The sequence below is a fragment of the Babylonia areolata genome, chromosome 1 (genome assembly GCF_041734735.1).
Source record: "Babylonia areolata isolate BAREFJ2019XMU chromosome 1, ASM4173473v1, whole genome shotgun sequence".
NCBI classification, from domain to species: Eukaryota; Metazoa; Mollusca; class Gastropoda; order Neogastropoda; family Buccinidae; genus Babylonia; species Babylonia areolata.
The window spans coordinates 59060507-59075717 of record NC_134876.1 but is presented as its reverse complement, the minus strand read 5'-3'; the positions used below and the strand labels follow the sequence as shown (position 1 = coordinate 59075717).

General features: G+C 43.2%; 1 protein-coding gene across 1 annotated transcript in view; it reads left to right on the top strand.

The window, feature by feature from the left end:
- Positions 1–5827, top strand: part of LOC143284727 (nucleoredoxin-like) — a 7138-nt gene extending 1311 nt beyond the window's left edge. Inside the window, exons 2-3 of the mRNA XM_076591678.1 lie at positions 2550–2749; positions 4885–5827. Of these exons, the coding sequence (XP_076447793.1) occupies positions 2550–2749; positions 4885–5022 (338 nt within the window). The 3' untranslated portion in view covers positions 5023–5827. The remainder of the gene's footprint in view (positions 1–2549; positions 2750–4884) is intronic.
- The last annotated feature ends 9384 nt before the right edge of the window (positions 5828–15211 follow it).

Sequence of the window (15211 nt, the reverse complement as noted above, 5' to 3'; positions counted from 1 at the left end):
TCTGCACATGGGGACTCAGGATAATGACAGAGAAATCCATTCACACAACATTGATTTTTGTCATCTTCATTTCCTGTCAGTGTGTAACTATTATTGAAGGAGCACTCATGTCACTGAGCAAAACTATAAACCATTTATTTTGCTGAACAGCCTGATTTGTGTGTGTGTGTGTGTGTGTGTGTGTGTGTGTGTTTAAAGGAATGTGAATGGGAAAAAGTAAAACTTGTAGTTATAGTCAAGTGATTACAATTTGTTTTCAAAAGTAGAATGAAGATATCATGCACATAAATATTGTGGTCAGTCCCAAAATTTTACTCTTTTTTTTTGTTGTTGTTGTAAATACTGATTTTTCATGAAATAGATATGTTGACTTTTTCTTTTATCTGCTGGAGCAAAAGTCTAGAATTGAATATGAAGAACAAGAATGTAATAATATTATGAATAAGTCAGTCAAGAACACTTAAATGAGTTTTAATAATGCCAAGTAAAAGTCTGGAACAAATAGCCCCAAAGACAACTACATGACAGCACATTTCACATTCTTTGGGAATGATAAGAACTTTTACTGTCACTGGCTTAAGGCAAACTATGTTTTCCTAATCTAAAATCTGTTGCAAATCACAGTAGTTTATATATATATTCAATTCTTAGACATGGCAAATCAGTCTGAACCCACAGTAGTTTTTAAATACCCAAATTGATTCGGTTTTTAAATGTTTAACCAATTCAGTGTGAATCTTTTTGTATACTTATGTCTGTGTGCATGCTTGCATACTGTAAGCTAAGATGCATGTGTATGCAAGCAGCAGTACATATGACAGTTACGTTACAATATGTTATGTGTATAGTTATGTGTGTGTATGTTTTTATGCATGTAGATGTGTGTTTATAAATTTGTCTTCAAGTGCATACACTACGCATGTTTGTATTAATATGTGTGTGAAGGAGGATGTTTGGAAAGATAGGTACAAGATAGCTGCATGCACTAATGCAGATACAGATCTACATGCCATAAATCCATGTGCGGAAAAAGTACTTTTATTTGAGCACACAAGTGATACAGGCACACAGAATGAGCTCTGAATTTGATTATGTCAAGTATGTGTGTGTGTGTGTGTGTGTATAAATATATGTATTCATTCTGAGCTTGAATATATGTATAATGTATATATATATGTGAGTGTGTTATACGAATGAATGATAATGAATGAATGATACGGGTACTTAATTAGCAAATAGCACCTATCCTCTGTCGGAGACCAAGCTCTGAGCACTTTACAAACACGAGGTCATTTGCACAATAGGCTGTCTAACTCAGTAGTGCCAACTCATGGCTGCCATGGGGCGCTCATCATGCATTTCTTGTGTCACTCAATCAGATTTCAGGCACGCATACTTAGATATTCAGACAGACATGTAACATTTTACATGTATGACCGTTTTGTTTATTTACCCTGACATGTATGCAGCCATACTCCCATTTTGGGGTGTGCATGCCGGGTATGTTCTTGTTTCCATAAACCACCAAACGCTGACATGGATTACAGTGTCTTTAACATGTGTATTTGATCTTCTGCGTGTGTACACACACAAATGGGGTTCAGGTACAGGAAAGTCTGCACATATGTTAACCTGGGAGATTGGAAAAATCTCCAACCTTTACAGTTTACCCACCAGGCACCGTCACCTGTTAAAGTATTATATAAATGTGTTTGTGTGTGTGTGTGTGTGTGTGTGCATGCGTGCGTGCATGCGTGTGCATGTGTGTGTGTGTGTGTGTGAAATTAGTTGGAGAGTTGATATACACTGATACAGTGTACATAAAATTGACGTGCCATTTTTCAGAAGAATACAGTTTGACACTTTTGTCTGAACTCTGCTGTTTCATTGTAAAATAGTTTCCCAGTCTAAACTCAAGCACTGTTTTTTGTAGGTTTTTTTCCCATTCACTATCTACTAAAATTTAGAAATGAGCAATATTTAAAATATCATTTTATTGTCATGCTGATTGAGGTGAATATGTTCCTTTGTATTGGTCCTTTGGCTCTTTCATTTCAGTGAAATAGAAATGTTTACATAATTTATATTTTCCAGCTTATTTATCTGCGTTGTTATCAATATCAAGCTTTTTTTTTGCTTTTTTTAAAAATTCAAATTTGAAAACATTGGAATGTTTCTCTCTCTCTCTCTCTCTCTCTCTCTCTCTCTCTCTCTCTCTCTCTCTCTCTCTCTCTCTCTCTCTCTTTGTGTGTGTGTGTGTGTGTGTGTGTGTGTGTGTGTGTTGCTGTTTACACAGTATCAGCCCAGACATGGCCCCTTGCAGAGTGCCTGGCAGTAAACTACACGGATTGAGGTTGTCAGTCTATTTCTTTTATCGATCTGGTTGTGATGTCCATCCCTAACTGACCAGATGTTGGTATATAAGCAGTGGACCCTGTTGGGATTAAAAGTTCAACACTGTAATCTAACCACTCAACTATTGCGCCCCCCCCCAATCATAATGAAATATTAGAATTAACACATTCTGTATGTATGATGCTTTTTCCCAGGCCTTTATTTTTCGGCCCACTGGTGTCCCCCATGCCGTGCCTTTACCCCAGTGCTGGTCAACTGCTACAACACCCTCAAGAAACAGGGCAAGAAGTTTGAGATCATCTTCATAAGCTCTGACAAAGAACAAAAATCATTTGATGAGTACTATGGGACCATGCCCTGGCTGGCTCTCTCCTTTGATGACCGAGATAGAAAGGTAGGTCTCTGATCTCGTGGATACATAGAGACACAGGTTTATTTGATTTTTTGTTTGGTTTTTGTTGTTGTTGCTGCTGAACCATCATCTGCTCCATTTCAGTAGCGTTATTTCTATGCAGCTTATTTAGACTAGAGACCCCATTCATTTCTCATCGTCTCAGTGCCAGCATTCCACCAGGAATTATTGATGTTTCCAGTTTTTTGTTGTAAAGTTGCCAGGAGACCACACCAGAGACCCTGCTTTGCTACTGAGTTGCACAAGTGTTTTCTTTAGTGATCTGTTTATGTGCTTCTGTATATTTCCCCCAGTTACACAATGATACTGATGTCAAATGCATGTACCTGTAGCCGTCCAGATCTGCTAACTGCTTTGTTTTCACTAATTTCAGCGTAGGATGCCATGCTGAGATTCCGAATGCTGTGTTCACAGTCACAATTATATATATATATATATATATATATATATATATATATATATATATCTGTATCTATAAAATGGTATGCTGAAGTTCTGAAACTCTAGCAGTGATTTAAGATAATAGGACTTCATGAAAGACCTTTCATTTGTCATAATTGTTGTATTTGTATGGTGACATTTCTAAATAGAATTTTGGAACTAAAATAGATAATAAGAACAAAGATCAGTGCCGAGAATGAACTGGGTCGAAAGGGGGATAATCAGCTTGTATAAAAATTATCAGCCAACAAGAAGTTTTCATTTTTTGGCCTGAGCCAGATGGTGCTCAGTTTACATTTTTCACCATGTCTGTATTTGAGGAAAGTAACTATTAATTGATCTGTTTCACATGGTAAAATAGTAATGAAATAGCATCAATAACAAAGGAATTACCAGTCACACAGTGTCACCATGAAGCTTACAGCAGTGAACCTGTGCGACCTCAAACCACACAGCCTGTACTTGAGTGTCAGCTGGACTTCAGTGTGAAACAATCTACAATATTTTGTCCATCATCTTTCATGTATGTTGGTTTCTGTTTGTGCTCAACAGGTGTTCAGAGTTTTTGTTGTGAATTATCCAAGCTGGAAAGACTTGATAAAGTCAGCAAAAGGTTGAACCATTGATAGATTGATTGTAACAGTTGCCTGCTTCACATCAAAACGGTGAAATGTCTGTCAGTTAGAATGAGACAACCAGACTTGAGTTGAAATATACGCACTCCTGCACAATATTCAGTTTGACAAAGTCTCATTTTCTGATTTTGAGCAAAAAATTATAATTTGTAATTGTATGGATTGATGCAGTTTTACACACCATCTTCATTGTAGTTTTATCAATGTTTAAAATGCTACCATGTGAGTTTCTTGGTCATTTGGTTTAGCCAGGGTTCTGGAGTTTTTGTTGAGAAATATCCCAGTCGGATAGTCATCATAAGACATGAAAAATTTCCTATCTCAGTATCTGCTGCCTCAGCCCTCATGACCCCCTCTGCCCAAATAATAAACCTTTTTCCCATTTTACTTTGTAGGGTGATTGTGTGTGTATACGCGGAAGTGCATGAGTTATCTGTTGCTGGAAATGAATGTTTGCCTTTCTTGTATTTCACTTTTCAATCAGAATGATATGTGGTTTTTGTCATATCCTAATATTTAGATCATGTTTAGAATGCAAGGGCACTAACATCATTCTTAGGTAAGTGGAATGGAGAGTTATTCCCATTAGACTGGGGGGGGGGGGGGGGGTGTTGAGGGGGGGGGGCTCAGTTTTAAACATGGTAGAATAAACCGTTGAAACAAATTTCCTGTTCTGTTATTTTCGTGTAGTGGTATGCAGACATGGCACACAAAGTACAGAACCGACAGTTTTCTTACCTAGTAAAGTTTAATTTCATTAAGGTATTGTAATGGATATTTTTATGAATGGTCATGTTCTCAAAATTATTGTGCTTTATATGTTTATCTTTACGGACACTGAAGCCAAAAGACAAATTTCTGTGAGCTTACAGATAATATAGTTGTATTTTATCGAGTTATCCTATCTTATCTTACTTAATCTTACCTGAACTATCCAGGTCATTGTGCTACTCCCAGTCTACTTGGTTGGGTGCCGTACATTTCAGGATATGATGAAATTAATACTTTTGTTGTTTTTTTGTTTTTGTCTCTGTCTCACAGAATCAGATCTCCAAAAAGTTTGACATTAAAGGAATCCCATGTTTGGTGCTGTTGGACAGCTCTGGGAATATTGTGAACAAGAACGGACGAACATGTGTCGCGAATGATGAAGATGGCTGCGACTTTCCTTGGAAGTAGCCCGGGAAAAAACCTGAGAAAGTTGTCTGTACTTTTTGAATGACGGCAGTAACAGATTCATGCCCATTAAACCTTTAAAATGTCTTTTTTTTTGTCTTTTTTTTCCCCCCCTCCAGTCTGCAATTCAGTTTCTGAGTTCAGAAACTTAGAATGAATGAACAGACTTTTTCTTTTTATGTCTACGTTCCTTTTTCTCTTTTTGAAATGATGGAATTCTGTTTGCAGAATATGAATGGTTTCATTCAAAACACACATAATTATGCACTTGTTTTGGTTGTTTGTGAAATTGCCAGTTAAATTCAACAGAGCATAATACAGGGTGATTATGTTTTGTTCAGTTGCCTGATTCATGTATGTATTTATTTATTTATCTACTGCCTTGCATGTTGTAAAACAAGAATATATTATCATTACGTGACATAAAATGTACTGCATACATGGCTTGATTATCCATGGCTTCATAAAACTTCTGGTGAAAAAATAAAAAAGGCACCCATGTATATGTTTCTTTACAACAGAAGAATGAAATATTTACAACAGGCATGCTTTGATCATCCTTGGCCTCATACAAAACTTCTGGTGGGATAAAAACAACAAAATAGTAAACAAACAAAAAACAAAGGTATCAAGATCTGTTTCTTTTTCAGAATGAGAGAATGAAATTATTCCATCAGTCTTTGTGGGTTTTTATTTAACAGTTTATTGCAGTTTCCTCTTTTGTTTTCTTTTTATATTCAGGGTTATGTGTAAATGCAACATATTCCGAAACTTTATTTTTGTTATTAAATAAATATTTCATTACAAAGTTCTGTCTATCCTTCTTGTACTGATGTCTGTGTGTGTGCAATACTGAGTTCAGTATGTGTGTGTGTTTATTTGTATGTGTGTGATATATATATATATATATATATATATATATATATATATATATATATATGAGACAGAAGAGTATATGCACTGAGCTAGCAGGTCAATGTACAATACAAATTACAATACAATGCAACACAGTACAGCTACAAAGTAGTTCAATACATCTGTTCTAATCCAGTATGAAAATTGTGCACACAAAAGGATCAATACATGCATTCCACATCTTAGAACACATGAAAGTTTTTTGTTTTTTTAAATGTAACGCATGTAACACACTGAGCATAAAAGCACTGGTTAAATACAAAAACTTAACTTGGCTTGCAGAAAAAAAACATTCATGCTTAATGACCTTATAAGTTAAAAAAACAACAACTCTATTATACACTTGCTCATTAAACTTTAAAAAAAAAAAAAAAAAAAGTCATTGACTTTGTTTCCATGTAAAATTAGTCCTTTCAACCCAGTGGGTTTTATTTCTGATAAAAATTAGTTGTACTTCCAGCTCAGCGTATTTTAATTGTTTCCACATGAAATGAATTCGAGTTTTACCCCATTGAATTTTGTTTCCATGTTGAAATGAGTTATGCTTCCAACCTAACACAAATTCATGCACACACACACACACATACACACACACATTCCATGAATCTATGGCTATCTTGAGATTAAGTTATCCAATAAATCTTCCAACTGCTTTTTTTTTTTTTTTAATCATGGAGTACACATCTCTGACAGGAAACAACAATTAAGTTGTTCTTTTAGAGCTCACCCCAGGTTTGTATAAAATATTAACTTTAATCACACAAACTTAACCATGACCCACTAGTGCAGGCACAGGCAGGGGTCTGATTCCTTTCCTGTGCAAACTACTACCTGCCTATGCGGAGAAAACGAAAGTAGCTACGGCAGATAACCTCCCAAAGTAGGTTACCTCCCCTTTGCATCCCTGACTAGCGCCCTCTTTATCCAGCAACCATCTTGACTCCTGCTCCTGTGCTCTGCATATGGCTAAGTTTTTTCATATTTTCTGTCTGTCTATCGATTCTTTGGCGCTCTTGTGTTTGATGATGATTCACAACAGGTCACAAAACTACTTGGCCTGATTGGGCGATTGAGCTCATATTAAGGCACGATCACAATCGACCAGCGGACACAGTGAATGCTTAGAAAAATCATGTTGGCAATTACTTTCAAAAATTAAAATACAAAACTCATTTCATTACTCATTAATAAGTCTTGCGCATTATTAGATTATAAAAATCTCTCTATTCAATTATGGGGGCTCTCACTTCCCTTCATTTCCAGCAGGCAAAAGGCCTTACAGGCCTAAAGGCCTTCATATTGACATGATATGATCTGTCACAGGCCCTCAACCTCGGGCTTTGTTGACAACGCTAACCCTCCACCTCCACTACTGCCTCCGCTCCCTCTGGTCGACTCCATACCACATCTAGCTCTGTATTCTCACTACTAGATGTGGTGCAGGCAACTATTCCACAAGGCAAATGCAGGAACTACTGCCCCTACTGGACACCTGAGCTTGACACACTGCACAAGACCCTCAGTGAAACCAGGGACATGATGAAGAGCTCCCCCACTGACGAGAATGTAGAGACACACAACAGAGCAAAAGCTGTATTCATAAAGCAAAAGCTGCAAGCAACACGCTAGAGTTGGCAAGAAAAGACATCCTCCCTGAACATGGAGACAGACATGCAGGGGCTCTGGAAGCTGACAAAGAAACTGAACGATGACAACCCCAGCAGAGGCAAGACCGTCATTGAGCAGGACAACCAGCTGAAAACAGAAAAAGCCTCAGCCAACACCTTTGCAGAGCTGTACTGAGAGGAGAGTACGATCCACATGCCCAGACAGCACATCAAGCAGGTACGAGAGGAAACCGCGGAACTTACGACATCAGGCCGACATGGCATAGATGACAACTGTACAAGTGAACCATTTACCATGAAGGAGCTGAAGCAAAGCATTTGCAAGCTGAAGCCCAAGAAAGGTCTGGGGCCTGATGGCTGCTGCTTCAGATCTTCAATCACAGCTGGACAGCAGGAGTTGTGCCTTCCATCTGGAAAGAGGCAGAGATCATCCCGATCCCAAAGAAGGGAAAGAACAAGAAAGACCCCCACAGCTACAGACCAATCAGCCTTCTGAGCTTTTTTGGCAAGCTGCCGCCTCACCTTCCTCCTGGAAACACAGAACATCCTTTCACCTACCCAGACTGGCTACAGAAAATTCTGCAACACAGAAGACCAACTAGCCCTCCTCGTCCAGGACATCGAAAACTCTTTTCAGGAGAAGAAGAAGACACTGGCTGTGTTTTTTGATGTGTCGAGAGCATTTGACAAAGTGTGGAAGGAGGGCCTCATCCTGAAACTTCTCCAAGCTGGCGTACATAGCAAGATGTACATGTGGATCCACCACTACCTCTTCAGCAGGACCGCAAGGGTCAAACTAGACAGCTTCCACAACAGAAAGGTCAAGCTGTGTGAGGGCGTCCCCCAGGGAGGAGTGCTTTCCCCAACATTGTTTCTGTTGTATATCAACGACATCAGAGACAACATCACGAAGCACGTCTCCAACAGCCTGTGTGCAGACGACCTGGCAGTATGGACATCCGCTGAATGCACCAGCATGGCCTCCTACCGGCTTCAGGAAGTCGTCAGCAATATCGCTACATGGACAGAAGACTGGGGTCTTGAGCTCAACACCACAAAAACCAATGCAACACTCTTCTCTCTCTCCACCGCCAATGAGCAAGTCAAGCTGAAGCTCCAGGGACAGGTCTTGCCCCCGACGGATATACCAACATTCCTTGGCATCAAGTTGGACACCCGCCTGACCTGGAGGCTCCAGATTGAGGAGATGGAGAGGAGAGGCATCCGCAAGCTAGCCCTGCTGAAGAAGCTGGCCGGGACGACTTGGGGAGCAGATAGCAGGCTTCTCGCCAGGGTCTACATGGGAGCGATCAGACCCACCATGGGGTACTCCTCAACCTCGTGGAGCACAGCCTCCAAGACCAACAAGAGCCAGCTTGACAAAGTCCAAAACATGGGACTACACCTCATACTTGGAGATATGAGGTCCACACTGATCCATGACATGGAGAAAACTGCTAACGTCGAGCCCCTGGAGAGAGGATGTGACCTGAAAGTCCTGATGCAGGGTGAGAAGCTCAGAAGACTGCCCTCACACCACCTACACCACAGACTGGAGCAGCCCACCAAGAACCGTCTCAAACGTCCGAGCCTCAACCACCACTACAAGGCACTCGGAGTACAGCACAGCGATGTTCTGGTGGCAAATGGGGAGTCTTGTACTGACCTTGCCTTGCCTGACTGGAGGCTCGACCAAGAGATAGAGGCCACCATCAGCCTCAGAGTTCCTGGCATCACTGCCAAACACCAGCAACCAGCTACTCTCAAGATCCTGACTCTGGCCATGATATAGGAGTCCTACCCAGCCAGCTCCTGGATGCATGTATACACGGACGGATCAGTGGAGGAAGCCACACAAAACGGAGGCAGTGGTGTCTACGTCAGATTTCCCCCCGGAGGAAAGCTCTGTTCCAATTTCAGAGCTGAAGTCCTGGCCATTAAAACGGCAGCAGAATTCCTCTTCTCCTGTGGAAAGCCCCTTGGCAACATCTCCATCTTCACTGACTCCATGTCCACACTCCAGGCCCTTGACTCCCCTGATCCTGGTCCACTGATCCAGTCCCTTAAGGCCTCCCTCACAAACCTTACCCAAACAGCCCCAACAACCCTCCAGTGGGTGCCTGCCCATGTAGGCCTCCCAAGCAACGAGCGTGCAGACCACCTTGCTAAGGAAGGAAGCCAGCTCACACAGCTGACCGTTCCTGCCACGTATGAGGAAGCAAAAACTCTCCTCTGCAGCAGATTCCAAAGAGGCTGGGTCACCCTGAATGGAGGCTACCAGACACACCAGGATCCCATTAGGACACTGGAGAGGAGACCCCAGACTACCATCTACCACCGTCACACAGGACACTGTGGCCTCCGAGCACACCTGAAGAGGATTGGAGTGGCAGCCACATCCCTATGTGATTGCGGCCAGGCTGACCAGACCCCATCCCATATTTTCCAAGACTGCCCCCTGTATGAGAAGATGCGGCAGCAGTTCTGGCCTGGGGGTGTGGACCTCATCACCAAGCTCTGGGGGACGGTAGCCGATCTTCACCGGACATCCGAGTTTGTGGCATCCCTCAGACTTTGACCCTGACTGCGTAGCTGTCGAACGCAAAAGAAAGAAAAGAAAGAAAGACAGACTCCATACCTCCACTACCTCCAACACCTCCTCTGGTGGCTTCTCAGGGTTTGTTTCATCATATTCAGGTCAGTGGTATTCGTTTCTCTTCATTCAATCGATCCTGCGATCGGTCTCAACGCACTCCGCATTTTCTTGGCCCTGCCAGTGTGCGAGTTGCACTCCTCTATCCCTTTCCCCATGCCCACAATCTCAAGGAACGAGTGTGCTCCCTGTCAGGGAATCCAACACGGACTTAACACCCTACACTTCGCACACTCAGTCCGCTCCTATATCTCATACGTCCGTGAGCAAGGCCGTGGCCACAGATCGCACTCCACTCATGTGGCATGCCTCGACTGTCTCGAGTCCAACAGCAACTGTTTCGGGTAGGGAAGCCCTCCCTCTAGGAAGGGAGGAAGGTGACCCACCAGGGGACGTGCACACACACACACGTGCACCCTTCCCTTGCTCCAAATTTCAAATTCAAGGGAGACAACCCCCGCCAGTGAGCACCGCGGTTACCTCCCTTGCTCCGACATTGCCCCTTGCCCACACTGTGGGTGCATGCACAGTCTCTCCAATCTCGGTGGTGGCAGTTCCCTCTGCCACACCACTAGACTCTGCTGTTACCCAACCGGTGGTGGCTCAGACACAATGCCCCAACTGACAATCAGCATCTCATACTGTCTACGTTACATGACGTCCATGGCCACAGATTGCGGCTCCGTCATGTGGCATGCCCTCAACCGTCTCGCGCCCAGTGGCGACCGATTCGGGCGGGGGCAGCCCACCCTCTACTTAGGGAGGAAGGTGGTCCACTAGGGGGACATGCAACACAAAAATTGCACCTCCTCTCAGCATTGACCACGGCACCAAGGGACGTTATTATTACCTCCCTTGCGGCCCATTTCACCCGTGTCGGTTATGGTGGCATCGAACCACAGACTCCCACACGTGACATGGCATTCCTCCTTCTACAACGCGGAAGCGTAACAAAAGAGGATATGTGCTCAAGAGGCGCCTCGGCGCCAAGGGAGGCAACTCCACTTTTGAATTTGGGCAGTAAAGCAACGCAGTTACTTCCCTTGCTTTTACACAGCAAGTGACTCCAGCCCCCTTTACTGACCACTAGCAATGTTCTTTTGCATTCTCATAGGACCTTGCTGCCCACCTGAGAGCTTTATGCAGCAGCTCCTATCACCTACTGACAACCTCTGTTTTCCTTCCTCTGTTTCTCAGGTTGTGTGCCACTCAACTTTTTGGGCTCTTCATCCCCAGCACTTGCAGACATACTCGTATATTGCTCAGCAAGGAACCAATCCACTTACCATTCTTTTCTTGACAAACACAATAACAATGAAATAAAACAGAAACAATAATACATTTGTTGTTATTAATGATGTATTCTTAACCCCCCCCCCCCCCGGCCCCCCCCCCCCCCCCAAAAAAAAAAAAAAAAAAAAAATTAAAAAAAGGAGAAAAGAAGGGAACATGCACAAATCCATGCATGCATATATCTCGGTATATATACATATGTGCGTGTGTTTCGGCGATATGTGAATACATTCTTCATATCAACAGGTACCATTACACTTCTGTCTGTATACATTGAGATTTTCTATCTCAGCAACGTATGTGCTTTTTTTCCCCCTTTTTTTGTGCACACTTCTGTACATGATGCTCCACCACAGAATGAGACTCAGTGACCTGGAGGCACATGAAGTGCACTCCCACAGCCTGATCCAACCAAACCATTGACTGTCGACAACATTCTGCAGGTTGCTCCACATGCCACACTCAGGAAGAGAAGCCACCAAGCCTTCTGTATGCCCCTTCGTGATGATACCTGCCTGGGCAATTACACAGCCTTGTCCCAGAGACACCAGACACCTCAAGTCTCTTGTTGCCAAATGTCCGCCATTCTATGCATAGGCAACATGCCAGTGCTGTTTTTTGGCAGCGACAAAAAAGTGGCGGGGGGAGCGCCCATCGCCTATCAGGTCGCATGGAGGAGCTCTACAGATCTGGCTGTCACGCCTAAGGCAAGCCCAACATGGTGGACTACCTCTGTCTCATGCCACAGTTTCCTTCAAACACATATCATTTTCCCAATCGGCCCACAACCGATGTGGAATCATCAGATCAAGCCACATGTGCACCTCCTTGCACTGAGGCTCAACCGCGCTCAAGTGAGACAACCCTATAGGGTACGTGTTTCCTTCCCTTCCTTTGACTGGTAGGGCTCTCAATAAAGTGTGGATTCAACACACTTGTCCTGTTTGATTGTCTGGGCAAGCTGCGTGACGTTAGCCTGATCAGATCGACAGCCTCTGATCCTCCCTGAAGAAAAGAATACACCACCCACATCAGCAGCTCTTGAACGGCACACAAAGAGAGCAGTTTACCAGAGAGAGTGCTTACATCTGGAGATAGATCGGTGGGGATTGCAAAAAGGAGAGGGAAAGACATACTGACCTTCGTGGACCACCCTACCTCCAGCTCAAGAAACTTGATGTGAACTGATTCACTGCTCCTGCACAGTGGTGTGCTGAGAAATGTCAATATGCTACAAGACCAACTTAAAGCGCACATCTCTGTGTACATATGGTAGGGACTGTCACCAAGTCTAGACATTGTCCATGCATTTGGAAGGACACAACCGAACTTGTCGAGAAGGCTTTTTCAATAACTTTGTGATACCAGTTTTTCAGTTAAGCTGAAACTGTCAAAATTGTTTATTTGGCTTTATGGAGTGCACATTATGCACTTTAATTGCGACTTTTGTAACCACACATCCGATGACATGCAAGTGGGATTTTAATCTCAAGAACCCGTCCCCTCCTGTCTCGTGAGAGTGATGAATAAATCAACGCCCGACCACCACACCTTAACACTTATTCAAAGCCATAAATCCCTGCTACAGATCTGCATGGTGTCCTTATAGTAGATGCAAGCAGACAGCAACCGGTCTGGTGCTGTGATTGGAATGGATTGGTTACTTTTGTAATAAGATTGTGCCAGCCAGTCATGTATCTGAGCATGTAAGTGTGTTTTCTGGTCAGTCGTTTACAGTCAAAATCAGTTACTAGAGCACTATCTGGAAAAAGATGGGAACCGTTTTTTTTTGTTTTTTTAGTATCATAGCAATATTATCTGACATGAGTAGAATTACAGTCTTACCGTATTTCCTACATTATGAAATATCTGCTTCAGAAGTTAGAATAACATGATTATACTCAGTTACCATGACCTAGCAAAAATATATGTTGTTGTTCAGGCATTAGATATATCTTCCATGCCTAATTATGGATCTGCTGGACGAGCTATCACATCTTGCTGTAACCTTATTGCAGATTTAATTAGTCTCCTGGCATGTGGCTGGTAGACTTTAAACAACACAAATTCAGTAAGATTCCACGTAATCAGAGTGTTTACGAATGTATATTGTACAGATGCACAGTATTTTGTGTGAATGGTCACCAGTAGTGCGATAAACAAAACACACTGTTAAGAACAGTAATCACCGTAATGTGGTCACTACGTGGAAAGTGACCTAATTTCATGACTAAATTTAGCCAACTGAAGAAAGTGCTGATTGGTCTATGTGCCTCAAAATGTTCAGATAGCATCACGGTACATGTGTGCAATACTTCATATCCCGCCCCCCCCCCCTATCCCCCCCCAACCCCCCTGTCCCATCATCTGCACCATTTCAGTGGCATTCCTCCCACGCAGCTCATTTCGAGTCCCCAATACACAGCCACACCCGGGTTCGTCTGTCGCAGTCCCAGTGCCGGCAGACCACAGGGAACCAACGATATTAGATGGTCAGGAGGTCACACACCAGAGGAGACCCTGCACTGCTGCTGAGTCACTTCGGTGGTGTTCGGTATAGTGCCTGTTCTGATTTAACGTACTTAGGACACCACCTACTAAGCCGCCCCTACTGACGACAGTAATGGCGTAGTCGCCGAGTAAGACCGAGTGAGCGTCTCTCCCAGAGTGGAGACCGCCACTGCGTCCCTCCAACGGTAGTCCCCCATGAATCCGTCGACACTGTATGAAGACCTTGACAAGACTGAACCCAAGCGCGGAAATGGAAGGGTATCGAAACAGGTCACCACGAGTGCAGGGCATGAAAGACCACATAATTTTGGGCTTAAAAAAACAACAACCAACCAACCAAACAACAACAACAAAATGATGATGAAGGAGGAGGATGGTGATGATTATGATGATGATCAAGATGCTGCAATGGATGTCCATTTAGGTTTGGGACAACGTGACAAGGCTGTACTCTACGCTTCCTGTTATAATGACGTCTCGGCGTCAACCAGGCCCAAGAGATACAGATACTTGCAGTGCACTAGTGTTGGTCAGGAAATCAGAGCAACACACCTAAAGACGCATCCGCGAAGGGGATGATACTCGACTGCGTGGTCTCGGTCTTCCCATTTAAGCCCATAGCACACTCAACTCTGGGTAGGCGCCGGCCGCGGGCCGAAAATCCCACGTCTGCATGGACTCGAACCCGCGTCTTCCCAGCCGTCAGTCCGTCCGCGACGCTAACCACTTCACCACGGCGGCTTGTCTGGCTACAAATTTTGTATTTGTCTTCAAAACATTCTAAGTTACGGGTTTACCGGTCAAGGTCAGTTGGTTTTACTGTGACCTAATTACATATTTAGTGCTAATTCTATTAAGTAACTGAAGTGTAAGAAACGAAAATATACATCATACAACAGCACAATAATTATCATTGTGTGAAAATCAGGTGATGCTCAGAGGAAAGACATTTCGATCAGCAGTTACAGTCACGCGGCCAGTGCAGGAAAGGTGACCTAATTTCATGGCTGGTTTTCGCCAAGTGAGGAAAGTGTCCACATGTCAGTGTGCCAGAATATGCTCAGATGGAGTCATAGTACATGTATGCAACAGATCATGCTTTCACCCCATGTTGCAGTATTCGCCTGATACTTGGGCCTTGCGCGCCCCGCTTTTCATAATACAGCGATCTATTTATAATTGTGCACATTAC